At 43.5% G+C, this 14,661-nt stretch overlaps 1 protein-coding gene across 2 annotated transcripts in view; it reads right to left on the bottom strand.

Annotated features, from left to right (window-relative positions):
• Positions 1 to 595, bottom strand: part of SHTN1 (shootin 1) — a 52,258-nt gene extending 51,663 nt beyond the window's left edge. Inside the window, exon 1 of one of the 2 annotated variants that reach the window (XM_085064740.1) lies at positions 417 to 595. In XM_085064740.1, coding sequence (XP_084920866.1) covers positions 417 to 474 — 58 coding nt within the window. In that variant the 5' untranslated portion in view covers positions 475 to 595. The remainder of the gene's footprint in view (positions 1 to 416) is intronic. The other variant, XM_085064739.1, reaches the window with a different exon arrangement.
• Between the last annotated feature and the right edge of the window lie 14,066 nt (positions 596 to 14,661).

Genomic DNA, 14,661 nt, shown 5'->3' with positions numbered 1-14,661 from the left:
TGTGCTGCCGCACCGCCGCCTCCCGCCACGCCATCGGCCCCGCGACGGCCGAGCTCGCCGAATAACCACTGAATAACCGGGCTGGACAAGCCCTCTGAGATCATCGAGTCAACCCATCTTCGGCACAGAGCGGGCACCGGCGGGGCGGGCGCCCACATGGGGAAGAACCAGCACGTTCCACTCCCCCGCTTTATTTCATGAAGGCTTTTATTATTCCCCTGGGCACGGGCAGACGAGGGGCCTGGAGCGGGGCCGGGGGCAGCCCAGGCCGCGCCCACCCCGCCGCGCCCCGTCCCCCCGCCGGCGCGGAGCCCTCGCCCCGCTGCAGCCAAGCTCCCGCCGGCCGAGCCCGGGCCCGCGGCGGAGCGGGGGGAGCCGCTTTCTCCGGCGCCGGAGGCGGCGCCGCCCGCCCCTACCTTGGTCCTTCAGGCTGGCGAGGAGCTCCAGCTGCTTCTCCTCGTCGGAGCTGTTCATCCTGCCCAGCCGCCGCCGCCGCCACGGGCCGGCGGCTGCCCCGCTGCGCTCCGCCGCACCGCACCGAGCGCGGCTTCACCTGGCAGCGGGCGGGCGGCGGCGGCCGCAGCCCCGGGGCGCGGCGGGCGCGGCGAGCGGCCCGGCCCGCTCCGCTCTGCACATGCCCAGACTCCCGCGGCGCCCCAGTGAGCATGTGCGGGGTGCGGGCACGGCGGCTCCGGGCCGCGGGCAGCTCCGCCGGGCGGGCACAGCCGGCTGGCATCCCGGCCCCGCCCGGCCCACCTGGCTGGGCACGGAGTCGCCGGTCAGTTCGGCTGGGGTCGGCTTCTGAGATCATCGAATCCAACCCCTGACCGAACACATCCGTGTCAACCAGACCATGGCACTGAGTGCCATGTGTAGGCTTCCCTTGAACACACATAGAGATGGTGACTCCATCACCGCCCTGGGCAGCCCGTTCCGATGTTTAGTCACACTTTTCTGTGAAGAGATTCTTCCTGATGTCCAACGTAAACCTCCCCTGGCTTAAGAGTGTGTCCTCCTCTTCTTGTGTCGCTGGTCACCTGGGAGAAGAGCCTGACCCTCACCTGGCTCCAGCCTGCCTTCAGGGAATTGTAGAGTGAGAAGGTCCACCCCGAGCCTCCTCCAGGCTAAACAGCCCCTGCTCTCTCAACTCCTCACAGGACTTGTTCTCCAGACTCTTCACCAACTCTCTGTCCCTTCCCTGGACTTGCTTCAGTGTCCTTCCTGAATTGAGGAGCCCAGAACTGGACAGAGCACTCAAGGTGTGGCCTCACCAGTACTGAGAACAGGGGAAAAACCACTTCCCTTGTCCTGCTGGCCACACTATTCCTGGTATACACCAGGATGCCATTGGCCTTCTTGGGTATTGACCAGTCCCCCCAGGTCCATTTCCACTGGGCCACTTTCCAGCCACTCTTCCCCAACGTGTATCACTGCAGGGGCTTGTTGGGGCCAAAGCACAGGACTCTGCCCTTGGCCTTGTTGAACCTTATGCTGTTGGTCTCAGCCCATCAATCCAGCCTGTCTAGGTCCTACTGCAGACCCCAGGCAGGGTATCCCACAGTGTCAGTCCCCCGTGAGCTGGGATGAAGCCCTCCTGCTCCATTCCCCACACAGCTGCCAGTGTGGTGCTGCATTTTTAATAGTCTCTTTTGCACAACTTGCATAAGGCAGCTTTCCACTGAGGATCCCTGCACTGCCCAGAGGAGTGGTGGGGACACGAAATTGCTGTTTGAGTGCCTTGGTACAAAGAAAGCTAAAAGGTTTAAAAAAAACCCCCCAAAACTGGAAGGTTGCATTATTGTGTGTGAGGACCCAAAGGAAACAACTGGATGCCAGTGTCCAGCACTTAAAGGAAACTTTGGAACAATATTAAGGCAGAGGTATTTGACAAGGACCTGCTGTGTTCACCTCAGAAGAACATTTTCTCTGCTATATTCTGATGATCCCTTTCTGCAAAAGGAGGGGATCCAGTGATAATCTCTATATTAAAACAGTTACCTTACCCAGCTTATCCCAAGGCTGACACTAAGTGCAATGCAGCATTTGTTTCTGTTCGTACTTTTTTTGCTGAGCTCCAGCAGCAGTTGGCTGAGCAGCAGCTATCTGCAGATTGGCATGGGCAAAGGTACAGTTCATACACCTCCCTTCCTGCCTCCCTCCCTCCCTCCTTCTTTGGCAAACACCCATCGATCCCTGTGGCAGGCAGGTCAGAACACACAGCATTGCCACAGACGTGGCAACACTAGTTAGAAATACCTGGGACTGAAAGAAAAAATGCCCTACTATCAAGAGTTGCTCTGTCCTCCTGCCTCTTGCCTCTCACACACTATCCTCTAGTTTTCCCATTTTGACCTAGTAAACCTTTGAAACATGAAGAGACTCTATATTGATGTTTTACAGCATTTCCTGTCCAAGAGGTAGCTAATGACATGTGTAGCTTCCTGGAAAGAAGCCAGGAGAACCATGTGAGCTGTGCTGGTGTGCCCCATGTAAGGCAAAGGAGGGAAGATTGTAAACTAGTCAGCTTATTCTGAACTAGTCAGCACAAAACACCTTTGACTGTACCAAATGCAAAGTTTTTAATTCAAGCTCCTAGTCATATGTAAGGAATGGTAAATTACCTTGGAAAACGAAGGCTCTGTAGAGGAAGTGGGAGGCAAAGTGCAAGTAATTATCTAAGTGCTGACAGTAAGGTACTGCTGCAAAAGGATGGGGGCATGCTGACAGTGGGGTAATGTTCTTCTACAACATTGACAAGACCAAAATAAATTTTCTGTATCCAGTTCTTCAAAAAATGGTACAGAAAAGTTTATGGAGAAAGCACAAGAGAAAAAAAATTACCTAAGAATTGAGGAGAGTGCTTTGCAATGAGAGACCTCAAACCCTTGATGTTTTTAATTGAGCAAAAAGGAAACGAATTATTTGGTTATGGCAATTTCAGTACTTGAGGGCTTTTCAGCCTAGTGGAAAAGAGTCAACCAGAACCTGTGTCTGTAACCAGAAGCTGAATATAAAAGCTACAAATAAAGCCACACATCAATAAATGCCTCCCTTTGAAGGAACACAGAGGTCCTATTTAGGTCCCTAGAGTTCTGGGATGACCTCGGTTTTGAATAGCCCCCACTTTAAGTCAGAGCAGTTCTGCCAGTGTTTTACTTTTTAGTGCCCTTTCTTGGGCTGCCTTGTTGGCTTCCCTTCAGCCACAGGTCTCATTCCAAGTCCCTCTTCCCACTGCCGATATCATTCCCTTTCGTTTCCAAACCAATTTCCTTTATGCAGTGTAATAGCAGGATTTGCAAAAGAGTCATTGTAGGGTTGCTTATCCCTGCATGGTGCCAAGACACCGGACATTTTCATCCTCCAACAATGTCCTGTCTGTTGTATGCAGCCAGAACAGGCCATAAAATCCCTTTGATATCTGCAAAGACAGCAAGTCAATTCTTCCATTATTTTATTTATTTACTCAAGTTAAAGTAATATGTCCACATCAAAAGAATTCACTTCCATAATTTCTGTATTGGGGCCTCATAGTTTTCCTTTTTGTTTTTATTCACTTAGATCTACTTCCAGTTACAATACCTTGAAAAGTCAGCATTTTTAAACAAGGATCTCCTTGTTGCAGGCAGTGTTGATTGCAAGAGTAGGATGGGTGCCACTGAAATGGTATTATTCATTATCATATTAGCAATAATAATAATATTTTTATTTTAATCAAGTATTGCTAATCATTTTTCTAAGTTAGGAGATAGCTAAAAAATTAACTCTATTACTAATAATCCATGTCCTTTAGGAGACCAAAATTCAGATGGATTCATCATACCTTTATGTTCCACCAACTCATAACTGTAATGGATGAGAATCTGTCTGGTATTCTCAATTTCAGTCACAAACAATCATATAAAATAGGATAATTATACAAAAAATGAAAGAGGAAAAGAAACACTGGAATTTTTATCTTTGTCTTACTCTGGGATAGATCTCAGTGAGATGTTGGACACCTCCTGTTGCTCTGACTAATGCTTGAAGCTGATGCAGATGAGCAGTTCCCAACACGTGTGTGTAACTCAGGTTGTTGTGCCTGTTTGCATGTCATTTTTGCAACTTTTTTTCATGGTTCACCTCTTGGATGGGACTTTGATGAGTACTCAGATGATGAGTACTCAAATGATAGACTTGGCAAGTTGAAAATATCACAGAATGACAAACTGAAGCAGGTTGTAGTGATTTAGTCTCATAACTTCTAAATGCATAGAATCTAGTGGGAAGAGCTCTAGATTCATAGGAATTCACAGAATAGTAGAATTTTTCAATTTTGAATTTTGAAATTTTGAATCATAAAATTTGAAATAATTATCATCTGTATGAACAATTTTGTCCTGTGGCCATATAGAGACAGTCAATTGTGAACTTTATCTATAAATCCTTAGAGATTTTTTTTCCTCATAAATTAGTTATTTAACATAACAACACTCATAATTGTACACACAGAAGTAAAGATTTTGGTACCCTATCAAATAGGTACTACAGGAATTTGATGTAGTTGTTGTCTGTCTATCTATCTGTCTATCTATCTGCCTGTCTATCTATCTATCTATCTATCTATCTATCTATCTTTCTATCTGCCTGTCTGTCTGTCTATCTATCTATCTATCTTTCTATCTGCCTGTCTGTCTGTCTATCTATCTATCTAAAATATGCATATTCCTGTTCCTCATTTTGGGATAAAATTTACTCAGAGCTTTTAATGGATACAAGGGCAGCCTTACCTCTCCTACATAAATCAACATCCAACAACAAACAGCAAGGAAGGGGGCAGTGAACCACTCTGGCTGGGAAAGAAAGGTGTTCCTTTGGAAGCAGTGCAATCCATCAGTCCCTGCAAAGCCTGAATTGGCTCCTGAGGCTTCATCACCCTCCTGTTGAGGAGAGCTACCTGGTGGAAACAGCAGTGACTGCAGGCTGAATTACCCTCAGGGCACGACTACAGCCATATGTTTACTACTTTCACAACAGACATATTTTATGAGAAGCGGGGGGACAAGGAAAAACAAACTACATAATCACTGCACAGATAAACAACTATCAATAAACTGAAAATAAAAAAAAAAATGGCAATAGCTGTTTGAGCATCTAATTAACACGATGAATAAGGCTAAGCAGCTTATCTTGCTGAGGTAATGTATATTTTTCCATCAAACCAATCAGTGCTGGATAATGACCGGCATAATATATCAGGGTAAATATAAGCACTTCTTGTCTCCCTAGGATGACAACTAACTAATCAGCACACATTCAAACTGGAGTATAAGTATGATTAAAGATAAAAAAACCTCAGATAATATGGATTCATTTGAAAAACTTGAACATTTGATTAGAGGCATTGGCATGATCTTTGCTAGTCCTCTCCATTTAGGATGGCAAACATGTCTGTGTCTCTGCAGAGAAAAAAGGCACAAATTGATTGGGGGATAAATCAGAGGAAGATGAAGTATTTATCATGGCATTTTAAATGCTCTAATTGTACCATAATTGACAATCCTAGATATTAAATTTGCAACCATAAAATATAACTAGGCAAATTAAATCTACTTACCCTTCATAGCAGTTCATCGTACTTTATGGATGCTAACCTCATGTAACTTGGTTGAAATAGGTGCTTCCTCTATCTTCAAGCACAGACAGGTGGTGGATTCACCCACTGAGATGTGAACACCTGCCAGCACCTGCAAGGACACATATTTAGTGATAGCGAATAGCTCACTAGTGAGACCTCCTGTGCTTCCAGCCTGTCAGAAACAAATACCATGCTTTTGGAGAGTTAGAAATTTAGTCATTTTCCAGACCCCTTTCCTGAAGTGGGGGGACACTGTTTCACCAGTAGCACTGGGGAGGCTCCTGTTGCAGTGGCTTTTATGTGCTCCTCTGGGGTTCTTTGCTTTATTCTGCACCAATGGCTGCCAGAGCAGGGAAGAATAGAGGTTGTATAGGAATCTTTAAACAACCAGGTGTTATGTGATGATAAGTAAAATTAGCAAGGAATTTATTTTTTTTTCCCTAGGAGGAAGGGATGATCTATCAAAAAATAATTATATATAGGATCAAATAAATATTTCTGTGCTCATAATTTCATGATGAAACATGGACATCTGATTTTGGTGTGGACAGATGTTTATGATGGGAGAAATCTCAGGGAAACAACATACTGTGAAAGCTGATGAAGTGTCACTGAATACAAAAACTTGTTCCTTGTTAAGTTATTCCTGAGGCTTGCAGTGCTATTTCATACCTTATTCTTTGCTAAACAACTAACATCATGTCAAACTAAATAATAAAATCAGTTAGTTAGGAACTTAAATACATTACTATACAACAGTCAAGGTCTTTTGGTACTGATCATAAGCATCTTAATAGACCATTCATTATGCATAGCTTTTGAATTCAATGCCACTGTTATTTTGCCTACATCTTTATTATGCTGCTCTGCAAAGTTGCAGTCATAATTAATTTCTACAGAAAGGGCAACTCATTTCACTTTTATTAAGCAATTTTGCAGCTTATGAAAAATAACCCATTGCCCTGCTTCCTCAACATGCTTTCCATCTAGTATTTATGTGCAACTGGAGCCACTTTGTCTGTCTCTCTCTCCCTCTCAGCTGAACTTTGCATACAGCTCAACAGCAGTTGATGCTTTTGTTCCTGTTACAGACTTGTCCCTTTTCTGGTGCTTGCACTACCTCCATTTTACCACATAATTAGGGTCAGATGCTAGTTCCCTGAATTAAAAGGCATTTGGGCTCTCCTTCCAACAAGCCTTTCTATTCCCTTCTTGCAAAACAAAGCTGTCACATGCATTCTTTAGCTGGTGTTGGATTACATTACACCACTTGACCACACTTACTACACTAAGATAATTATGCCAGGTATTTTGCTGATAAAAATCACCATGGCATTATTGTGTGCCGTGGAACTCTATCAATTCATGTCAGCAGAAAATTGGGTTCTTTGTAAGAATTTAGGGACAGAGACAAACCTCGAAGTTGCCCATAAGGATTCTCCCCAGCTTAACCAGCATTTCTGGAAGTCCTTCAATGAGGCTGAAGTAAAGGGACGAAGGAGTAAGCAAATTTCTTTCCATAAAAGTATCAGACAAACTTTCTGCCACTTGCCCAGCTGTACATCATCAGGTAGCAGAGAAATACATCCTTTGCAACACTTCATTTTGCTGATTTGCTGTACCACAGGCCAGCTCCTACAGCTCACACAAGCACTGTTACTGGCGGTGCTGTGAACAGAGATAAAGAAATTGTGTAATGAATCTTGAACTAGAAACTCTGAGAAGCTCATAAAGGGCTGCTCAAGAGAGATAAAAAACTGCTCTCAGTGGAGTTTTACTGGTACTAAACTTGGCCCAAAGTGTTTGTTAAAATTTAAGAGGACTCCCTGTTCTTCTAGGCTGCACAGGACAACTCATTTGTGTGTTGTCTCAAGCCTCAGCCACCAGTCAGCTGGGGTTGGGTTTGCCCATGGCTTCTCAGTGCTAAAAGGCCTTTTAAAATCTGCAAGTTCCCACTAGAGTTTGAAACCAAGAATCCCAGACAGTGAAAATGGAGTACACTGTACCCACCAGGGATTACCCCAACAGAGCCTTTTGGCCAACAGGACACTCCAGTGTGTCTTCTCCATGAGAACAGGTCATACAATACCTCCTAAGAGTGACATTGAGGGTAAAAATCCTGCTGGTCATGCTGCTTCCCAGTAACCATCTTGAGTTTAAAATTATTCTCAATTCAACCCATTTTAACAAAATGAAGATGAGAATACATATATTTCTATCACCAGAAGTATACATGATATTCTCACTCTGCCAGTGCTATTGAGTTGTATTCTTTTTCTGCATTAAGGTTTGTTAATTAAACTGGATAGCAAATCAGGCATTAGCCACATCTCTGGGTCTGATCAGTCAGTTATATGTTGGCTTAATTGCATTATTTTTAACCAACTTCCTTCACATTTCAAATATCAAATATATCATTACTCATATATAATAAAAAAGCATAAAACTGTGTGAAAAAACTGCTTTTATGTAAAAAAATTGAGGGAGTCTCGGCGGAAAAAAAATTCCTACATGGTAAAAAAACAGTGCCATAAAACAATCTAATAAATCAGAGTGTTCTCACAAGGTGAGTTGTTTTGTCAGTTGAGTGCTTGAAATGCTATCTAATGTCTCTGTGGAAATGGCTGAAAGAAACAACAGATGTCTCAGATTTTTGCCTTTCATGTCTTATTAAAATCAAGAGAAGATGGAAAGGCAAACAAAGGGTTACTCATCATTTTTCTCTCCTTGGAAGAAGTTCCTATGAACACCGCCTACAAGAAGAGGCAGTGATAAATGAAAGACAAAAAGCAATTTAGATAATGATGAACATTCATAAAAGAAAAGGTTCATTGAGAACACTATTCCCAAGGATAAAAGGTGGAAAGGAGACAAGAAATTCTGCAAGGAGCTCATGTGAATAGCGTGGCAGTGCCACTGCAGCCTTCAGCAGAGCCATCTTCTGTTGTTCCCTGCCACTCGCATTCAGCTGAGGAACCCTGAATGAGGGGCTTGTGATCTGATTTGTGCTGGATATTTCTGACTTCACTCCCTCATTCAGACTTGCAGCTCTGGCCTCTGAGCCACATCCCTGCCTGCAGGGACTGAGAAGCTCTTACCTAAGTAAGGCTCAAGTGATTTGGAGCATCTTGCTGGATGTTTACAGCAGAGTTTTCCACTGTCATCGCCTAAGATGTCTCCAACTCCTACTTTCATCAGCTCCCCATGCTGCCTTACATGTGAAATGGCAATGTTTGCCATTGTTGATTATCTGCTAAGCTACAAGAAATATTAAAATCTGCTTCATATTGCTATGGTAGCCACTTACACTTTGCACTAGAAGCCAAAGTAAACACCCAATCCCTTATTCTGTTATTTTCTCCTGCTGCTGCTGCAGGAAGATGAGTATGTAATTTGCATTGGCTATACCAAGCATCTCCTGACAAGATGAGAATCTTATCAGGACATATTAGAGAAAATGCATATGCAAAATGTGACCTGAGCAGTACTTCTGAGCCTGTTGTTTCAGCACACTCTGGGAAGCACACATTCAGCCACCACCCCTTGTGTGTGTCACTGTCCTCTGGGGGTCACAAAGCCCACCAGGATGGCTGGAGGTCCCAAAATTCCCTGAGGATGCCTGTCCCACCACTCCCACACCGCCACAGGGAAAGTTCTGAATCAATCCAGGCTGTGAATGGCAGCACTTGATGAAGCATTAGGGAAAAGGTGCCAGAGAGGAGATCAGACTGTTCTGCAGTACAAGTCACTTAAAGGAGATGCACAGAAATCCAGCCAAGATACTTAAAAAATATATAATAATCCTACTTTTGCATTCCAGAGCCTAAATACTGTAGAGGAGTTCACACAGAATAGGATGGCTTTGATCTTAAAAATTTTACACTTCAAATAAGGAAACTGAAGAGAGGATGTTTCTTTCCTTAGTTGTTTTCATTTAAGGCCTGAATTGAAGGTGTTGATACCAATGGGATGTGCTGATGCTAAGTGCTGCTGAAAACTGACAAAACCCAGTTTTCAAAATGTTCAGTGAATGATCTCATACATAATGCCAAAGGCTTCAGGCTCTGGGAAAGATTGGGCTGGTGGGTAGTGTACATAAACTTGTCGTTAGAGAAGGCTGTTCACAATTAGCCACAGAACAATTAAAAAACCCGAAAACCTGAAATTGAATAATTTTTGGACACTCCCTGCAAAGACTCAGACCTATTTTTATATACAGGTGCATGGCAATCAAGACACTTCTGTACCTACTGTAAGAGTTTTTAGACTAAATGTAAAGCTCTGTCACATACATGTCGTTATAAAGTTTACTTTTGTTTATAGAATAGCCAAAAATATAATGATGTGGACTAAAGCATTCAGTGGCAAGTTTCTGAGTAAAACCAAATTTTGGGTTTGTTTCAGTGGGTCCACTGCCACTGATTTTTGGTACCTTAAGGAAAATAAATCAAACCTAAACCAAAACAAATTATTTCTGCTTGGATGGGAAGCTGTAGCACCTCACCACCTTGTGGCAGCTCTAAAAACCCAGCCGGAGATCCCTGTGGTGGCCAGGAGATTTCTTAGCCACACAGTTTGGTTTTGCCAGGGCAGAACACCAGGAGAGATCATGCAGGGGCATCCTGGAGAGCACAGTCTCTTCACTGCCTGAACGAGAGCAACCCAGGGATGGGCTCTGAAAAATTCATTCTAAATGAGCACTCATGCTGGGGGGAGGCTGAAGACTATCCTTACCTGCCTCCTGTCCCTCCCCTCCCTAGCTTTTAATATGCTATAACTTAGGAAATACCTCTAGGTGTTGTTATAAGACAAACCCAAAACAACGATCCTTTTGAAGATGACATGTCAGGTGCTCCACTTTCTAAAGAAAAGATTTGGGTATGAGTGCCCTAAACAAAGGTTTTAATCTTGACAATTCTTTGCTGGAGCAGGAATTTACAGCTGCAGGTGCAGGATGAAGGAAGGGAAGAGGGAATGCTGTGAAGGGGGCACTAACCCCTCCATTAGCCCAGGCTGCTCTAACATGCATTCCTGTCTCAGGACAGGATTACAGCTGCAAGTCCAAGCAGCTGCATCCCCTCCAGAGAGGGGAAGATGTGGAGCCATTTCACTCTCTGCTGTTACTGAAATCAAGTCTCCCATGCCTATGGAACGCCTCATGTGAGACAGGAGATTCGTCCCTACGTTTTCTGCCACACCACCAGCTCCAAGATGTTTCCTGATTAGCTGTTTAAAAAGGTATAGTGTAGCTTTGTAGCTAAAATGTCACACTAACACTTCCACCCTGGTTCTGGGTCCTCACACTAAATGAACTGACCTACAGCTACACCAGCATCTGAAGAAAAAACTCTCCCTTCCACAAAACACGTCCACAGGCCTCTGATCCACTCCAGAGGCAGCAGAAGAGCCAAAACCAGGCAGTCTGTATTGAACAGCAGATTTCTTTGGAACAAATGCTTGGCAAAAAAATGCTTTTACATTTTTGCTTCCTACTGTGCCTCAAAATGGTGTCTGTTTAACTAGCCTGTGCTTATTAATCTGGTAAGGAAGACATTCTGGTGTGGTTAGTGAAAAATGCAGGCAATTGTGTTTTGCGTGGGATACAGTCCAGCTTGCCAAGCTTGTCTAACCAGCCTGTTCTGCCCTGTAATTTGTGAATAACTATTTTACTTCTATAAAAGGACCAGCTCTATTTTATGGAAGTAAGGATGATCCTCTGACCGAATCTGTTGGTAGAAAGAGTCTGAAAATGAAGGCAGCTTGCAGAAGTGAGAATTGCTGCCCATCTGGGGAGAGCTGGCACTGCAGGTCTATGAGATCTCCAGTCCTGGCTCTGGTGCAAGCATCCGAGTCAATAATGAGTCTCAGGCCCATCCAGATCTGATGAAGTCCTTGGCAAGCACCAGTGGCGATTTAGTCTCCATTCTTTCTGCTGAAGAACAACAGACTGCAGTCAAAAAGCACTCTAAATAGTTCCACCCGCAAGTCATTCATTCAATTTACCAGTGCTGATGGATGTTAATATTCTTCTGTCTCCTAGAAGCTGGATTTATTTTATCAACAAATAAATCTTGGCCCAGTCTGAGCAACCTAAAGAAGAACAGTTTCAATTTCAATTTCCTCTCTTATGGAGGCTCACATATCCAGAGCTACTGAAAGCCAGTCGCACTTTCAGTAAATACAACTTTTCTAGCTCTGCTAGTTTCTGATGCTCTACTATCTTTGTCTCTGGTCAGTTAGTATCTCAGTAATACTTTTGAAACATTTCTTAGCCTTGAGTTCCAGGTTAAGAACCAACTGGATTTTGTCAACAGAAAATCATCCTCCCATCAGGGCACAGGAGGGAATATCTTCAAAATATTCATTGCTTTCCAGTTCTCTGATGTGTGAGAGAAGCGAGCTGCCTCAGTGGAACTGCATCAAGTTCAAGGTGTGTGCAAATGGTCAAGTAATGCAAGTTAGACAGAAATGTATGAAAAAGGGAGTAGCAGGGGGAATGTCAAGCAAACAAAAGAGTAGGTCAAATCCCAATAGGAATGAAAGTTCAGGGAGGTGGGCAGTATTTAGCATGGGAAATCAGCCTTCTGGTGTGTACTTTGTCTCCCCCTGCCTTTCTGCCCTCTTCATTTCTTTCAGCTGCTCAGCCAATGGAAAACATTGCACTGACCAGGTATTTTTCAGGTCCTTTCAGGTTTGTTTCCCTCTGCTCGTAATGCCCACCACCCACTCTTTGGAGCTGTGACTGGAATCACATTCCTGGAATTGCTCAGGGGTGCATTCAGTTTGTTTGCACCACGATGGCACCTGACCAACTGTAGCTGAAACCTGTGCTCATCACAAAACTGCTATAAAAACTCCTGCAGACACTATAGCAGTTGAACCTCTCCACCCTAATCTCTCCCCCCCACCAAAAAAAAAAAAAATAGTCAGCTTCAATAGATAATGAAGAGATTGGCATAAAGGAAGCAATACCAGTGCTGTCATTAGTCTGCCTCTGTTGCTGTTTTTTCATTTCCTTTTGCCTGTCAGCAGACCTTGAGCTCATGACTCTGTCCCTTTTGTCCTTGCTTTGGCACATTCAACATGTGGGATTCATCACCCTTGTAAGGGTAGCACCTGCTTTTAACTATGCAGGAATTCTATAAAGCATTGTTATCTTTGGTCCAAGAAAGGAGAGCTATCAGCACAAATATCACAGATGAACTGAAAGAAGATTTTCAGGATATATGTCTGAAATATTTCTGACAGGTCAGCTAAAAGATGCATTAAGGCAGAATATAACACTCATCAAGCTCAAGAAATGTTTTTCTTTCCTTGACTTCTACCCATTGAAGCAAATCCTGAGCCTCTAAGTCAGCTTGTTGACATACTGGGGTAGAAATGACTGAAAACACTTGTAAAAATACATTTCAAAAGCTCTGTAATAAACCTCTGTATCTTAACATTACTGATATTTACGATAGACATTCTTCATAGGTTTGCTCAGTGTCCTGGACAGCCAGGAACCATGCTCATTTTAGATTATTCTTGCTTAGGGTACAAGTACATCTCTATTGATATTAAGAGATATTGGAGAACTATAGCCAGGGAACAAAAGTCAGCTCTACCTCCCATGATATTAAATCAAGAGAGATGAGTGCAGTGGAGGACAGTGACAGAGAGCCTGCTGTTGAAGTACTAATGTTACAACCAGTTCGACTGCCTTCCCACTCTGTTTTTAAGTAGGTCAGGAGAGAATCTAACACTGTTTTCAAGTGGTTAGTGGACACCTTGGAGGAGCCACCAAGAAGTCAAACATGGCCAGCAGTAGTGGAGGAGCCATTGTGTGGATCAGAGAGGTTTGGGCTCTCAACCCTCACTCTCTGAGCTGCAGGGCTGCCTGAAGGGGCTGGAGCAAAGCAGCCCCAGGAGAGGCTTTTGTGCTGGTGGAGTCTTGCTGGACTGGAGTCATGTTTGTGGTCTGACTGATTAAATAAAGGGCATCTTTAGGTCTGTAGACCAGCAGGGACTGAGTATGAGATCTTCCTACCTGGGGACAGGGAATGACCCAAAAATGCCTTAACTAAGACAGCTGTGTCTTGGCAGCTGCTCAGAGCAGCAGCCACCTCTGAGCTGGTGTCCCTGGATGGGCAGGGACACTGCAGTGCTCCATCCTCCCTTTGCTCATAGACAGACCACAGTGAGGCTCTCAATACTTCAACTCCCCTAAATACCATTTATCCCAATCTGCCGAGTTTATTGTTATGGAATTATGGAATTATGGAATCCCTGGACACTTACAAATATAAATACTAGATTGGCTAATGCCTCCACCAATATTACATGTATCTAGTTTAAAGTTAACTGATTCATACTGAAGGATGGCCTAATCCATCCTGTGGATAAATGTAAGTTCTGCACAAGCTCACTTAGCTGCCAAATACAAACTGGATTATGGCTTTATTCTTATATGAATAAAACCCCAACTATCTCCCATAATGGTAAACAGGAACAATATTTAAAGGACCTAAAGTACATGAGGAGCAGTCTCAACCATTTTACAAAAGCAAATGTAATAATAGAGGAAGACAGGGGTCTTATAAAAATATTATAATGAAAATGGCATTCAGAAATCCATTAGCAAGTGGCTCTGCTTCATCACAGCACTGGGAAAGTATTTTAAATGTAAGCAAAGATCTTTGCTTTTAAAATCCTTAATGAAGATGTAAAGTACTAAAAGCCACTGGGAAGTCTTAAAAAATGAAAACAAGACCATGCAGCAAAGCTAACACCTTGGTTCATAATGGATTACAAGTCAATACTCTTGTTCTTGCATACATTACTGCAGACTACTGTTATCTGAGTGAGGGGAAACTATAAAACTCACCTACATTTGTTTTCCTTGGCCTTCTTATTTCTACTAAGATTCACTTCATTTATTGATCTCCCTGATGGATACCATAGCAATGGATGAAACAGGGCCATTTATTGAGACTTCCTTTTGTTAAATTAAACAAAATGCATTCAGGTGAAAACTGAATGGAAAGATAAAATAGCCACTGAAAAAA

Source organism: Lichenostomus cassidix, chromosome 6 (genome assembly GCF_008360975.1).
Source record: "Lichenostomus cassidix isolate B80296 chromosome 6, HeHo_3.0, whole genome shotgun sequence".
In the NCBI taxonomy this organism is placed as follows: domain Eukaryota; kingdom Metazoa; phylum Chordata; class Aves; order Passeriformes; family Meliphagidae; genus Lichenostomus; species Lichenostomus cassidix.
The sequence above is the reverse complement of the archived record's forward strand: the minus strand, read 5'-3'. Positions and strand labels throughout refer to the sequence as shown.